We start from the raw sequence: 15,916 nt of genomic DNA, 5'->3' as shown, positions 1-15,916 counted from the left end.
TATCCAGAACTTGACTCTTATTTGTGGCGTGTGTCCTCTCTTTGGACACTGATGCATCAGACTCTGTTGACTTCTTGCCACTTAATAGTCAGATCACGTAATTCTCTTATTCCTAATCCTTTCCTTTTCAAGCAACCTTCTGATTATAGTCTGGCTTCCTTTGCCTGGACTGCCTTGCCTGCGAGGGAGAGAACATGCTGACTTGAGGACACAGATGCCCTGTGCCCTTGTAGTTGGGGTAGTTATAGTTACTGCTGTCACCTAATAAGTTGGCGTTCTAATTTTACGTCAGTCTAGTGAGCTTGGTTAATGGAAACTGTTCCTGAAAGATGGATCTGTTGGTCATGTGCTGTCCCATTGGATTTATGAGCTTTTAAGGCCAAGGGCTAAATAGAAATATGGAAAATCCATTAGAATCAAGTTACTCAACATGCCTCTTTCATGGAAAGTAGCTTCTCTGCTCTAGAGACACTCTGTGTCTACTCTGCTCTTGGCTGTGAGTGAGTTTGTTTTTTATATTTGCATTCTTACAGTTGTAGTTTTAATTTTTCATTTAATTTTAATAAAAATTTTAAAATTTTAAATTATCATTACGTAAATAACCAGAATGACAAATATAGTTGTAAAAACTGGTAGAACTAAGGTGTCCTAAACACAGAGTAACAGCTAACTGTCCAGCTGACAAAAAGATAGCCTGATTTTGTTGTGTGTGTTTATTCATTTGTCCCTGTAAAAAGAATTTGACACTTTACAGTCATTTACACAAATGACTTTTATTTGTTTGATTTCACAAAAAGCTGTATCAAGTTCGTATATTTTTTGAGTATCTGTTTCTTAAATATGAGAAAGAAAACTAGTTTTCTTTTGTTTGTGCTAAGCTGGGGAACAGCCCCTTGATTATTTTTGATTGTCCTACTGACTGTGGAGGTAGGATTGCTGGTGTTTAATGGGCATGCAGAGGGCAGGGATCTTAAATACCCTGTAGTGGCCCAGAGAGCTCTCCAGAATGAGGTATTGTCCAGCCCCCAAATCTGGAAAGTGCCCCTCTTAAGAAACATAGTTGGCTGATTGCTTCAAGTGATCTGAATAACTGTGCGCATAGCACCATCTAGTGGGGGAAATATCAATAGGTAATAAGCAAACCCTTCTTTCATAGCAGGAATGAGAATATTAAAAAATCTGAACTCTCTATAAAATGATAAGTTATAGAATCCCGGATTTTTGAAGCAGGAAGGAAAACTGGAGATAATCTGATCCATCTTTTCCTTTTACAGATGGGAAAATTAGGGCCCAAAGAGGTGCAGTGATTTGTCCAGTAACATACGTGTGTGCGTGCATGCTAAGTCGTTTCAGTTGTGTCCAACTCTGCAATCCTATGGACTATAGCCGACCAGGCTCCTCTATCCATAGAGTTCTTCAGGCAAGAATAATGGAGTGGCTTCCCTTGCTATGGGCTTCCCAGGTGGCACTAGTGGTGAAGAACCCGCCTGTCAGTGCAAGAGATGAAGCAGGCGCAGGTTCAATCCCTGGGTCGGGAAGATCAAGGGCATGGCAGCCCACTCCAGTATTCTTGCTGGAGAATCCCATGGGCAGAGGAGCCTGGTGGGCTGCAGTCCATAGGGTCGTAGAGTTGGACACAGCTGAAGTGACTTAGCGCGCAGTTGGTATTACAGCAAGAGCCAGGGCTAGAATTCAGATCCCAGTTTTCCAGGTTGGTAATCTGAGCCTTTCACATAGCAGACTGATTATTTTTGTGTCCTATTTGTGTTAAAGTCTTATGTTTTTAGTGATTTATTTAAGAAAGAAAAAATAATAAATGAGAACATCTCATTTACTAGGTGTGCCATGAAGTAAGCTCCCATAATGCATGTATTATAGATTACATCTTATTTTGAACCTGATTGTTTCACTTAGAGAAATGAGACGAGCTGTTGTGATTTCATTTAATTTTTTTTTAATTGCTCCGATTTCAGCACAAGTTTTTGAATCTCGTGATAAAACTTTTTAGGATAAATAAATAAATGCATGAAAATTTATTAAAATTTTATAGAACTGACATGTTGGCAATCAAAAATGCAGAAAACTTTAAAATGAAATGAATGAATTATAAAATAATGGAAGTTGTCATTTTTCCTCTTTGTTAGGGTGCATAAAATTGGTTTTGATAGGTCATTTTTTTTTTCTTTTTAAGTGAGTGGGATTGGCATGTATTGAGAATAGTTTAGCAATAACCATCCCCAGGACTATGTCATGCTTAGTTGGAAAAGAGCCGTTTTTAATTATTGACTGGAAAATGTTGTTTAAACAGGAAGTGGGTTATAAGGTGAGCTTTAACAAACGGTACGATATTGGGAAAAGGAACCTGTAAGAGACTGAAATAAAGTGAGACATCCTGGTAGATGATGATGATAATGGTAGTGATGGTAACGATGATGATTTTTGACAACTGATAATAATAGTTCACATTTCTTTATGTATGTGTTTTTAAATATGCTACCTCTTTTAATCTTCATAGCAACCCTGTGAAGTACAATTACTTTCTCATTTTTATGGATGAAACTGAGGGACAGAGAAAGCAAGTAACTTGTCAAAGGGCTCACAGATAATAAAGTTTTCCCCTCCTACTTCTGAAATGGAACTTTTTGATGATATTGGATTGGCCAAAAGTTTTGCTCTGTAATATGGTATGGAATAACTCGAACAAACTTTTTGGTCAACCCAGTACTTTAACCTGCTAGGAACAGTTTTAGACATCTGTCCTGTTGTCCATAAAATGACCATTTTTATATATGTTTTCAGTTCCTTTAAATTTAATTTTAAAATAGCCTCAGTGTATTCTACATCTAAGAATCCAGTTACCCTTCAGCTACAGTTCTTTATAGTGTTATCTCAGATGGCTGTTTTATCTGCCACATGTCTGTAGAATACAGGGGAGAATGCCAGAATGACTCGGACAAGTGTAGGGTGTTAACTGCCATTCCAAAGAAAAATTCAGAACTGCTAGTGTCAGAATTTACCTCTTAGAGAACATGATATCTGGCAGGAGTTTGGTTGGAGAGTCTAGGTGAATAGAAAGAGCAAGATTTAGAGATACTTTTCTTCTGCCCCATTTCTCTTTCTCTCTTCCTCTGGGCTTCTATAATGTATAAATTGGTCTGCTGATGGATAATAGCGCATAAATTCCTTAAGCTTTCTTCACTCTATTATTTTTGGTTGGTTTGTTTACTTCTCTGACGAGATGATTTCTAATGCCTTGTCTTCGAGTTCACTGATCCTTTCTGGATCTAGTCTGATGTTGAATCCCTCTGCTGAAATTTTTCAGTTTATTTATAGTATTCTTCAGTTCCAAGATTTCTGTTTGGTACTCTAGTAATTTCTATCTCTTGGCTGCAATTCATGCATTTCTCCTGACCTCGATGAGCAGCTTTATGGTGGCTGGTTTGAATTCTCTATCAGGTAAATCACACATCAGTATCACTAGGGTTGATTTCTGGAGAGTTAGCTTGTTCCTTCAGGACTCATTTCCCCATTTCTTCATTTCTCTTGACTTATTGTATTGGTATCTTCACAATGGAAAAAACAACCACTTCTTTCAGTCTTCACAGAATGGCCTCAAACAGGAGGAGGTCTTTGCTGATCAGTCCAGCCAGACTTAGGGCAACCTCTCAAACATTCAGGCCAGTCTGAATCTGTCTTTGGTCTTTGTGCTCCCCAGGCATCTAAAGTATTCTAGAGTCTATCCGTGCCCTTAGGTAGGTGTGACAGTGGCTAGTCCCTTGGGCAGCTCCTAGAAAGGTAGGAACATTACATGTGTGGTTCACCTCCTGCTGCCCCAGGACACTGGGATTTTTGTTGTTGTTGTTTATGTGGTGTATCACATTGATTTATTTGTGGGTATTGAAAAATCCTTGCATCCCTGGGATAAATCCCACTTGATCATGGTAAATGATCTTTTTAATGTATTGTGGGATTCAGTTTGCTAGTATTCTGTAGAGGATTTTTGTATCATGTTCATCAGTGACATTGGCCTGTAATTTTTGTGTATATGTGAGATCTTCACCTAGGTTTTGGTGTCAGGGTGATAAACTGGCCTTATAGAATGAATTAGGAAGTGTTCCTTCCTCTTCGGTTTTTGGGCATAGTTTCAGAAGTATAAGTGTTAACTCTTCTCTATGTTTTTGGTAGAATTCACCTGTGAAGCCCTCTAGTTCTGGACTTTTGTTTGTTGGGCGTTTTTAAATTATTAACTCAATTTCATTACTGGTAATATATTTTGTTTCTTCCTTGTTCAATCTTGGGAAATTGTACCTTTCTAAGAATTTGTTCATTTCTTCCAGGTTTTCTATTTTATTGTCATATAGTTGTTTGTAGTAGTCTCTTACGATCACTTGTATTTCTGTATAGCTTCCCCTTTTTCGTTTCTAATTTTATTGATTTGAGCCCTCTCCTCCCCTTTTTTTTCCTTGAGTCTGGCTAAAGGTTTATCAGTTTGTTAATTTTTTCAAAGAGCTAGCTCTTAGTTTCATTGATTTCCGCCCCCCCCATTCTTTTTGTTTTGTTGCTGTTTCTTTCCTTCTACTAACTTTGGGTTTGGGGTTTTATTCCCCTTTCTCTGGTTTCTTTATGTGTATGTCAGAGTTGTTTATTTGAGAGTTTTCTTGTTTCTTGAGGTAAGTGTGTATCACTATAAATGGCCCTGTTAGAACTGCTTTTGCTGTGTTGCATAGGTTTTGGTTCATTGTATTTTCATTTTCACTTACCTCTAGATATTTTTTGATTTCCTCTGTGATTCTTCAGTGATCCATTGGTTGTTTAGTAGCATAGTGTTAGACCTCTACTAAAACAGTATACTTTTAAACAGGCAAAGAATTCAAAGAAGAAATCACAAGGGAAATTAATAAATATAGAGATGAATGAAAATGAAAACAACATACCCAAAGTTAGCTCTCAAATATACAACCTGACTTTACAACTTAGCTAGAAAAAGAATAGACTAAACTCAGAGCTAGTAGAAGGAAAACTTAAACAGATTAGAGTGGGGATAAATTAAATAGAGAATAGAAAAACAACAGAGAAAAATCAACAAGACCAAAATTTTGTTCTCTGAAAAGATAAAATTGACAAATCATGAACTAGCTGGACTAATAAAAATATGAAGATGAGTCAGATTACTAAAATTAGAAATGAACTTGGGGACACTTTTACTGATTTTGTAGAAATAAAAAGATTATAATAGTGTGCTGTGAACAGTTGTTTGCCCCAGATTGGATAGCCTAGATGAAATGGACAAATTCCTAGAAACACGAAACCTACCAAGACTAGATCATGGAGAAATAGAAAATCTGAATAGACCCATAACTACTGGTGCCAGTGGTAAAGAACCTGCCTGCCATTGCAGGAGACATGAGACACAGTTCGATCTCTGAATTGGGAAGATTCCCTGGAGGAGGGCGTAGCAACCCACTCCAATATTCTTGCCCAGAAAATCCCATAGACAAAGGGTCCTGGTGGGCTACAGTCCATGGGGTCGCAAATAGTTGGACATGACTGAAGTGACTTAGTACACATAACTAGTAATTAGATTGAGTCAATGATCAGAATCTTCTGACAGAGTGAAGGCTTAGATCTGATAGCATCACTGATGGATTCTGCCAAATATTTAAAGAATTAATATCAGTACTTCTCAAATTTCCTAATAAGATTGAAGAGGAGGGAATACTTCCTTATCTGTGAAACCAGTGTAATCCTAATATCAAAGCCAGACAAAGACGAACTACAAGGAAAGAATATCCCATATGAACATCGGTGCAAAGATTCTCAAAAGAATACTAGCAAATAGAATTCCAAAGCCTATTACAAGGATTATACACTGTGGCAAAATGAGATTTATCCCTGGAATGCAAGAATGGGTCAATATACAAAAATCAATGATATGCTATTACCAACAAAATGAAGGAAAAAAGCTGTGTGATTGTCTTAATTGATACAGAAAAAAACATTTGACAAAATTCAGCACCCTTTCATGATAAGGAACAGGCAACAAAAGAGAGACAAAAAGAAAACTGTATCACTGCAATGAAAACCATACATGAAAAACACACAGCAGCAAAGACTGAAAACTTTTCCTTTAAGATCAAGAACAAGACAGGGATGCCCACTTTCACTTCCATTCAACATAGTAGTAGTGGAACGTTTAGCCAGAGCAAGAAAAAGAAATAGAGAGCATCCAAATTAGAAAAGAAGAAGTAAAGTTATTTCTGTTTGCAGATGATATGATCATGTCTGTAGAAAATCCTAAAGACTCTACCAAAAAAGCTGTTTAGTAAGTAGTCAAAAATAATTTCATTTGTAATAGCACCCATAGGAGTAAAAGACTTGGGAATTAACTAAGGAGGGAAAGGCTTGTACGGTGAAAACTACAAAACATTTCTGGAACAACTTAAGACATGAATGAATGGAAAAACATCCTGTGCTTAGGGATTGTGAAACCTAATATTGCTAAAATGTCAGTACCGAAACCAATCTACAAATTCAGTGTGATCTCTGTGAAAATGCCAGTGATTTTTTGGTTTTTTTTTTTTTTTTTTTTTGAGAAATAGAAAAACCCATTCTAGAGACTTCCCTGGTGATCCAGTGGCTAAGAGTCCACCTTTCCACTGCAGGGGTTTTAGATTCAGTCCCTGATTGGGGAAGTTCCACATGCCACATGGCATGGCCAAAAAAAGAAAAAAGAGAAAAACCTATCCTAAAATTCGTATACAATCTTGAGGAACCGAATAGCCAAAACAACCTTGAAAAAGAACAAAACTTGAAGACTCATGTTTCCTGATTTCAAGACTTACTCTACAAGTGTGCAGTAATCCAAGCAGTGTGGTTAGTATGAAAGACTTATAGACCAGTAGAATAGAGTAGATAGCCCAGAATTAAACTGTCATGCATATGGTCAAATGATTTTTTGTCAAAAGTGGAAAATGGGTAAAGGACAATCTTTTCAGGAAATAATTCTTAAAAAAAGAGGATCAGTTCAGTCACGTCCGACTCTCTGCGACCCCGTGGACTGCATCACACCAGGCTTCCCTGTCCATCACCAGCTCCTGGAGCTTACTCAAACTCATGTGCATCGAGTCGGTGATGCCATCAAACCATCTTATCCTCTGTCGTCCCCTTTTCCTCTCGCCTTCAGTCTTTCCCAGCATCAGGGTCTTTTCCAATGAGTCAGTTCTCCGCATAAGTATTGGAGTTTCAGCTTCAGCATTAGTCCTTCCAGTGAATATTCAGGACTGATTTCCTTTAGGATGGACTGGTTGGATCTCCTTGCAGTCCAAGGGACTCTCGAGTCTTCTCCAACTCCACAGTTCAAAAGCATCAATTCTTTATCACTCAGCTCTCTTTGAAGTCCGACTCTCACATCCATATATGACTACTGGAAAAACCATAGCTTTGACTGTATGGACCTTTGTCGGTAATGTCTCTGCTTTTTAATATGCTGTCTAGGCTTGTCATACCTTTTATTCCAAGGAGCAAGCGTGTTTTAATTTCATGGCTGCAGTCACCATCTGTAGTGATTTTGGAGCCTAAGAAAATAAAGTCTGTCACTGTTTCCATTGTTTTGCCATCTATTTGTCATGAAGTGGCAAATGGGTTCAGATGCCATGATCTTACTTTTCTGAATGTTGAGTTTTAAGCCAACTTTTTCACTCTCCTCTTTCACTTACACCAAGAGGCTCTTTAGTTCCTCTTCACTTTCTGCCATAAGTGTGGTGTCATCTGCATATCTGAGGTTATTGATATTTCTCCCTGCAATCTTGATTCCAGCTTGTGCTTCATCGAATCTAGCATGAAGCATAATGTACTCTACGTATAAGTTAAATAAGCAGGGTGACAGTATACAGCCTTGATGTATTCCTTTCCAAATTTGGAATCAGTCCATTGTTCCATGTCCAGTTCTAACTGTTGCTTCTTGACCTGCATACAGATTTCTCCACAGAAGAGTGGAGCTGGACCTTTATTAACACTGTATACAAAAACTAACTCGGACCTAAGTGTAAGACCTAAAACAAAAACTCTTAGAAAAAAAGCACAGGGCAAAACCCTTCACAACATTGGTTTCGGTAATGATTTCTTAGATATAACTCCAAAGGCACAATTGACAAGAGAAAAAGTACACAAATTGGACTTCATGAAAATTAAAAAAAATTGCATCAAAAGACACCATTCACAGAGTGTTAGTTGCTCTGTTGTGTCCAACTCTTTGTGACCCTATGGGCTGTAGCCCGCCAGGCCCCTCTGTCTGTGGGATTTTCCAGGCTCGAATACTGGAGTGGGTTGCCATTTCTTTCTTCAGGCGATCTTCCCAACCCAAGCATTGAACCTGGGGCTCCTGCATTTCAAGCAGATTCTTTACCACCTGAGCCACCAGGGAAGCCCTATCCCCAGAGTAAAAAGAGACAACTCACAGAATGGGAGGAAATATTTGCAAATCATATATCTGATAAGGGATTAACATCTGAATATATAGAGAACTTCTAAAATTCAACAACAATAAAAACCTGATTCAAAAATGGGCAAAAGACTTGAATAGACATTTCTCCAGAGAAGAACTATGTGAATTGCCAATAAGCACATGGAAAGATGTTCGACACCACTGATAATTAGGGAACTGCAAGTTAAAACTGCAATGAGATACTGCTTCACATTCATTAGCAAAGCTCTTATCAAAGTAACATAAAATAACAGGCATTGGCGAGGATATGAAGAAATTGGATGGAAATGTAAAATGGTCCAGACACCATGGAAATGAAATGTTGGTTTCTGAAAAAATTTTAAAATAAAATTACCATATGATCCAGCCATTTCACTTATGGGTATAGTCCCTGGAAGATTGAAAGCTTGGTCTTAAAAAGATATTTGTACACCCATGTTCATAGCAACATTTTCCACAATAGCTAATGTGGAAGCACCCCAAGTACCCACTGACTGTTGAATGGATAAACAAAATGTGGTACATACATACAATGAGATATCATCCAGCCTTAAAAAGGCAGAAAATTCTGTAATATGCTGTAATACGGATGAACCTTGAGGACATTATGCCCAGTGAAATGCCAGGTGTAAAAAGACAAATGTTGTGTGATTCCACTTATTTGAGGTATTTTAAGAGTAGTCAAAGTCATAAAGACAGGAATTGTAATAGTAGTTGCCTGGGGCTGAGGGGAGGGAAGAATGGAGGTTATTGTTTAATAGGTACGGAGTTTCAGTTTCACTAGATGAAAAGAGTTATGAGTCTAGTTATGGGTACAGATGACTGTACAACAGTGTGAATGTAGTCAGTACCACTGAGCTGTATGCTTAAAAGTGGTTAAGATGGTCAAATTTGGTATATGTATTTTACCACAATAAAAAAAGAATGGTATTGCTTTAAACATTGGCTAAAACTTAGTTGAATTTCAGATTTTTTTCTTTCCATTTTCCGAGTATTTAAAAATGGCTTTAATGGTGTTTATTAAAAATGCTGTGGCATAGATGTTGACTGTCTAAATTAGCATACAGTGTTCTTTATTTGTCTTTTCATGTATCACAGTTGCACTGTTTTAAGGCTGATAGCATATTAAGGCTTTTGATAGCACATTTTAGTCAATACAGTGTAATTTTAAAAATCGTTTTAATCAAAAGTAAAACTGGTTGGGAAATACAATATAATCACTTTTCTCCCAGACACTTTTTATAGGAAAAATAAGAAGTGTGAAAAAATTGAATAGGTTTATAATAATATTTACTAAATCGCCTTATGTAGGATTTAGAAAATAAATTTTAGTATAAAATTAATATACTTTAATACATTTCAGAAATAAAAGTCTTGCTCCTCCTCAACCATCAAACACCCCATTTATCTCTTAGGGTAGCTACTATTAATGTTTCTTAAATAGCTTTCCAGAAATGATCTATGAATAGGTAAGTATATGTATATGAGTATATGATGGAATTGTACACACGCATACACAAAATCTATATACCCCATCTTTTTTTTTAAAGATTCATTTTCTATAAGGTATTTTGAATGGCTTAAATATGTTCTTCAGTAAGTTCAAGGAAAAGTAGACAAATTGATGTGTGCATTAAAACTATAACTGTCTTTAACAGAAAACAGCAAAATTCTGTAAAGCAATTATCCTTCAACTAAAAAGTAAATAAATATAAAAAATACATTACTCATACATTCATAAATGTTCACTTCAAGTGGATTGACGAGGTAAATGTAAACAGATGTATTAAAAATAAATCATAAAAAAAAATAAAATAAAATAAAAATAAATCATAGAGTAATATCTCTGATTTCAAACTTGTGAAATCCTTCTTAAGCATAAATACAATAAAAAGAAATTTGTAAAGGAGAAAGTTAAGCTTTGGCCAAAAAAATATCAATAAAACCTATAGTGTAGGTTCAGTTCAGTTCAGTTGCTTAGTGTATGTTTAATATCCTTTAAAAAAGATTTCCAAGAGGGAATGACTGATTTTAAATGTAAATACATGCTAATAGTAGGTGGAATCAAACAGCATAAAAACATTAACTTTTTTCTGGAGTCAACACTTTAATCTTACATTCTAAAATGCAGAACCATTTTTGTAGTAAGATATAATCCAAATAAAATTGGAATTTCATATAAAAGTATAACTGTCTTTATTTGAGGTCTTCTAATTATTCTGGTGGTATAGATGAGTAAACTTTCTTTATTATAGTTTGTTAACAGATTAGATTTTAAAATCTTTTCATGAAAACCTAAAAAATTTTAATTTGTATGGAAGACTTTTGCCCTCAATATGCGTTCTTAATATCCGTCATACTTCTTGGGAGTGGGATTATTGTGAACGTTGTGTAGTGGGAAGGGCAAGGGAGGAGCATGCTTTACCATATTGTTTAGAGTTTTTTTTTTTTAAGCAGTGAGCATATCCTACTTTTATTAAAATGATAATGGTAAATATTTTTAAGAAATGTAATGACATAAAGGTAATTTTAAAATAATGTCCTCATTACTAAGCTTACGTTGTGCTTTTATTAATTTTGGTTTTAGGCCTGTGTGGACGTCAGAGCCAGTTCAGTGTTTTGGCAGCAGATGGAATTTGCAGAAAGCCTCCATGGTCATCCCAAGTTGCCAGAATGGTTGTCTACACACCCTTCTCATGGCAATCGAGCTGAGCACTTGGATAGGCTCATACCTCAGGTGGGCTAACACTACGTAAGGCAAGCCTTTATTGTTATGGTCTCATTTATTTTTAATACTGTTACTTCTTGTGCCTAGAAAAAGAGCACTAGCCTGTCAACCATTTTTATTACCATCAGTTTTCAAAGGATTTCACTGGAAAGTAAGAAATCCTGCTAGTCCACAAGTCCTGGTGAATAAATAGGTATGCATAGCTGACTTTTCATGACAGTCAAGGTTTAGCAACTTTTAGTATCATACTTTGTAGTTTTAACTGATTTGGTGAAAGTCTAAAGGTCAAGGTATGTTTTTCATCATACTTATCATAATCTTAGTGAATTAAGCTTATCATTAAAAATACCAGTTAATGAATTATGTGAAATTTTGGGTTGAGTATTAATTCCAGTAGTGATGCTGGAATTTGTTTTCCTTTTTTTTTTTTTTTTTTAGGAAAAAAACCCTTCAGATTAGTTTGCTTTCTGGTTATTTCTCTCAAAAGATAGAATAAAGTATGTGCCGTGTGCTCTTTTTCTTTCTTTGTAGAATTCATTAATGGATCAAGCTGAAACAGCTTTCTCCCAAGTAGCATTCACTCTCTTCTAAAAATCTTTTGATTTAACATATTCAGAATGTTTTCTGTGCTTTCCACATAGGTACAAAATGAATGTCAGTCATCTCTAAGGCAGCCTACATCCTCTCTTCTGCCTCACTTGCTTAAAAGCAGAATATTCGTTACCAATTTAAGAATTAGTCTTGGGCTAATTGCTAAAGCGATAACACAACAGATACAGATATATTTATTATAAACATCTCTTTAAATATGACTTCAAATTCAGAAGAACAAACATTGAGTACCCGCTATAAGAAAGATGCAAAAGAAATAATACATAGTCTTGATATTTTAAGATGCTAAAATAAGTAAAAAATCATTCTTAATATAATAAGGAATATTATTTATCATAAAAAAGTAGAATACAATGGTATATATTGTGAAGGAAGAATAACCTTATTACTTGGTGTAATAATAATAACCTTATTTTGGGGTAAGCCTCTTATTTGTGGTAAGAAACTACCACAAGATTCATTCATTTATTCATGTGATCACCATTTATTAATATTCATTGCTAATGTACTGTTTTGTATTGTATTGTGCCGGGGAGTGAGCAAGGAACAAAACAGCCTCTTGTTTTCTTAGAGCTAACATTCTAGTTAAGGAATACAAGTAATAAACAAGCCAACAAACATACATATAGTAGCGGTTATAAGCACGTTGCAGAAAAACAAAGCGGATGAAAGGTGGGAGAGAGGCCTGGGCAACAGAAGGTGTACTAGTCAATGTTTGTCAAGGAAGACCTTAATACACAGACTCTGGAAAGAAGCAGGGGAGCAAGTCCTGTGGATATCTGGAGGAAGAGTCTTCTAGGCTGAGGAAGCAGCTGATGCCCAGGACCGGAAGTGAGACTGTGCTTGCTTGGTATATTCAAGGAATAGCAAGACATTGGGGCTGAAAGGAGTAAGGGAGGGGAAAATGGTTGAGGTGTGAGGGGTCTTCTAAACCACTGTAAGGTCTTGATTCTTATTTCAAGTGATATGGGAAGTTAAGCGAGGGCTTTGAGCAGAGGAGGCTTGATCTGGCTCAAGTGTTTTATAGTGATCACTGGGTCTCTTTTGTGGACTATAGGGGAGCAAAGGTGGAATCAGGAAGCCTATTTAAGAGGCTCTTGCAGTAATCCTGGTAACAGATGATGGAGGCAGAAGAGCAGGAGAGAAATGGTCAGATTTTGGTTGTATTTTGAAAAGAATGATGACTGGATTTGTTGATATTTTGAGCTTACTTTATGCCTTTTATGAGCACTGGGTCAGCCAGACATAGGTTATTGAGACCTATCCTAAATACATTTCATTTATACTCTTAACTTTAAGGAAAAATACGTGAGAAAGAAAGAGCAGTGAAATTTACTTGATACAATGTGTAGTAGTTACTCACCTTGAGAGACAGCATGGGACTGGGAGAATCAGTTGCATAAGTAACTGATTTGTATTGAAGAGCACTGACTCTGAGAGTCTTCTTAGTGGCACCCCAGACCCAGGAACCTCATACTACCCTGGGAGTGGCTTAACCTATCTCTAAATCCGTAATAACCATATGGTTTTCTCTTAGAATTTCCTTTGCTTTTTGCTTAATGAAATTCTAAAAATACATGGTTTGCTTAAGTTGGGTAATGAGTTCTACCTATCTTTTATCTGAAGCCGGTTGTAAATTCCAGGTTTTTGTTTCATCATCAGATACCTAAGGATCTTTAAAGAAGTAGTAAATGTTCTTTAGAAAAGTCTTTAAAATAATAATGAATTGAGTAGTGAGTATGAAAAAAAAAAAAAAGAAAAAACGGTTGGAGAAACAGATATGTTATTTGGAAGTCAGTGACAAAGAAAAAAATTAAGAGATATTTTTCTTCTAAAAATAAACTATTCTAGTTCAGAAGCTTAATTTGAAAACCTCATATAATTTCTTGTATTTTTTCCCCCCAAGTGATTAAATTCAATTTGAAGGTAATAAAACTCTACTACAATATTGGGAGTAATTCAGTGGTTGAAGTGAAACTGATAGTACAAGAGTATATTGTTAATTAGAATACATAGTCATAATTCAGAGATAGGAATTCCCTACTATCATAGGTCTAATTTCTGTAATGAAAGAAAACAATTCCTCAGGCAATATATGGGATTATATGAGTCTGTGTCCTCTTAGAGACTATGTTTTTTGGGTTAGATTTTCTTTAAGGTTTCTTTCCTACTAAAGTGAGGACTGTGTTGGGTTCCACCTAAAGCTCCTGTCCTTTGCCACTTCAGACAGTGATGTGCCTCTAAAGGGTGGTTGGGAATATTGCACCAGTGTGCAGAGGTGTCTTGGTCAGAGATGAGGATTTCAAAATCACCAGGAAATCGTGGTAGTTAAAGTGGTGAGAGTGAGTGAGTTCACTTAGGAGGTAAGCAAAGGAAATGCTCCTGGACACTTAGGTGTGTTAGGTAGAGTCCATGCTTAATTGGCAGGAGGAAGAGCCTGTAGTAGATTAGGTTCACAGGAAGAGAAAAGACCAAGAAGGCCAGGAAAATGAGGTTCCTTGGTCCTCTGAGAATACAAATCTTGGTAACTTTGATGTTTTAAAATTTAAGTTATTAATGGTTGTATGTTTTTCTTTTTTATTGTTTTCCTGTAGATCATTACAGAAGTGTATTGCCTTACCATAACATATTAATGTTTATGATGTTTTAAATCTATATTTGATGCATTTTTCAACAAATATTTATTACCTCTTACGTGCTAGATTATAGGTATTGTAGGTGTTGTGACCAAAATAGACAAAACCGCCTGCCCTCAGGAAGTTTATTTGGCAGTAAAGGGTGAGAGACAGCGAATAGAATAAGTTAGTAATATACAGAACAAATCACCAATATATTGCGTGTTAGTCAGTAAGAAGTGTAAAGGAGGGACATAAAGGAGGAATTGTGTATTATCTTGGGCTGCCATAACAAAATCCATAGACTTGGTAGCTTAAGCAACAGAAATTAATTCATTCACAGATTTGAAGGCTAAAAGTACAAGATCAGGGTTCTGCCTTAAGCAGCAGAAATACACTTTTCTCAATTCTGAGGGCTGGAAGTTCAATAAGGCTCTGGCCAGCTCAGTTTCTGGCGAGGTCCCTCTCCGTGTCTTGTGTATAGCTGTCTTCTTGCTGTGTCCCGCGTGGTATAGAAAGAGTGATTGCTGTTAGGAGGCACTGTTCCATCACAAGGTCATACCCTCATGACCTCATCTAAACGTTACCTCCCAGAGGCCGCATCTCTAAATACCATCACATTGGGAATTAGAGGCTCAACATATGCATTCCCGGATGACACAGTTCATTCCATAGCAGATAGGTAATGTGTGAGCAGAGGTAGTCATGGTTGCTGGAACAGCTGTGTGAAATGGGGTTGGGTCAGAGAAGCTTTCACTGGGAAGAAGGTATTTGAAGGAAGACTTGAAATAAGGGAAAGAGTGAGTCATGTGGCTTCCTGGGAGGAGGAGCTGTCCAGGCAGAGGGAATAGTAAGTACAAGTCCTTGCGCAGGAGTGAGCCAGCTATGTTTGAGGACCAGCAAAGAAATCAGTGTAGCTGTTTGGGGTTAAACGAGGGAAGGTGGAAGAAGCAGGTTTTATAGGCCACCAAAAAAAACAAGGTGGGGGGCTAGGTTTTGCTCAGAGATAGAGCAGCAGTGGGGGCTTCCCTGGTGGCTCAGTGATACAGAGTCTGCCTGCAGTGCAGGAGTCGTAGGGGACTCGGGTTCCATCCCTGGGTCAGAAAGATCCCCTGGAGGAGGGCGTAGCAACACACTCCAGTATTCTTGCCTGGAGAATTCCATGGACTGAGGAGCCTGGTGGGCTACAGTCAATAGGGTCACACAGAGTCAGACATAACTGAAGAGAGCCTCAGTGGAGTGTTTTGAGCTGAGGACTAGAGGAGTAACAGGATCTGTGTTGTATTTGAAAAGAGTGTGATCTGCAGCTCCTACAAAACAGTATAATCATGTAATTTTGGAGTGTTTTAGTTTAGTATATTGTTCAGAAAATAAGCCAGTTCCTTTTTGTGTTTTGTTTCTAAATCAAGCCTCCAAATTGGAAAAAAATATCCTTGCTTTTTTAAAAAATGTGAATGCTTAGATAATGCATATGTAAAT

The 15,916-nt window shown here is 36.9% G+C and overlaps 1 protein-coding gene across 8 annotated transcripts in view; it reads left to right on the top strand.

Annotated features, from left to right (window-relative positions):
- OMA1 (OMA1 zinc metallopeptidase) overlaps positions 1–15,916 on the top strand; it is a 62,207-nt gene that overhangs the window by 32,786 nt on the left and 13,505 nt on the right. For all 8 annotated transcript variants that reach the window (XM_012155936.4, XM_060409765.1, XM_004002018.5 and 5 more), the window contains one exon: positions 11,070–11,219. In XM_012155936.4, the coding sequence (XP_012011326.1) occupies positions 11,070–11,219 (150 nt within the window). The remainder of the gene's footprint in view (positions 1–11,069; positions 11,220–15,916) is intronic.

Source organism: Ovis aries, chromosome 1 (assembly GCF_016772045.2).
Source record: "Ovis aries strain OAR_USU_Benz2616 breed Rambouillet chromosome 1, ARS-UI_Ramb_v3.0, whole genome shotgun sequence".
NCBI classification, from domain to species: Eukaryota; Metazoa; Chordata; class Mammalia; order Artiodactyla; family Bovidae; genus Ovis; species Ovis aries.
The sequence above is the reverse complement of the archived record's forward strand: the minus strand, read 5'-3'. Positions and strand labels throughout refer to the sequence as shown.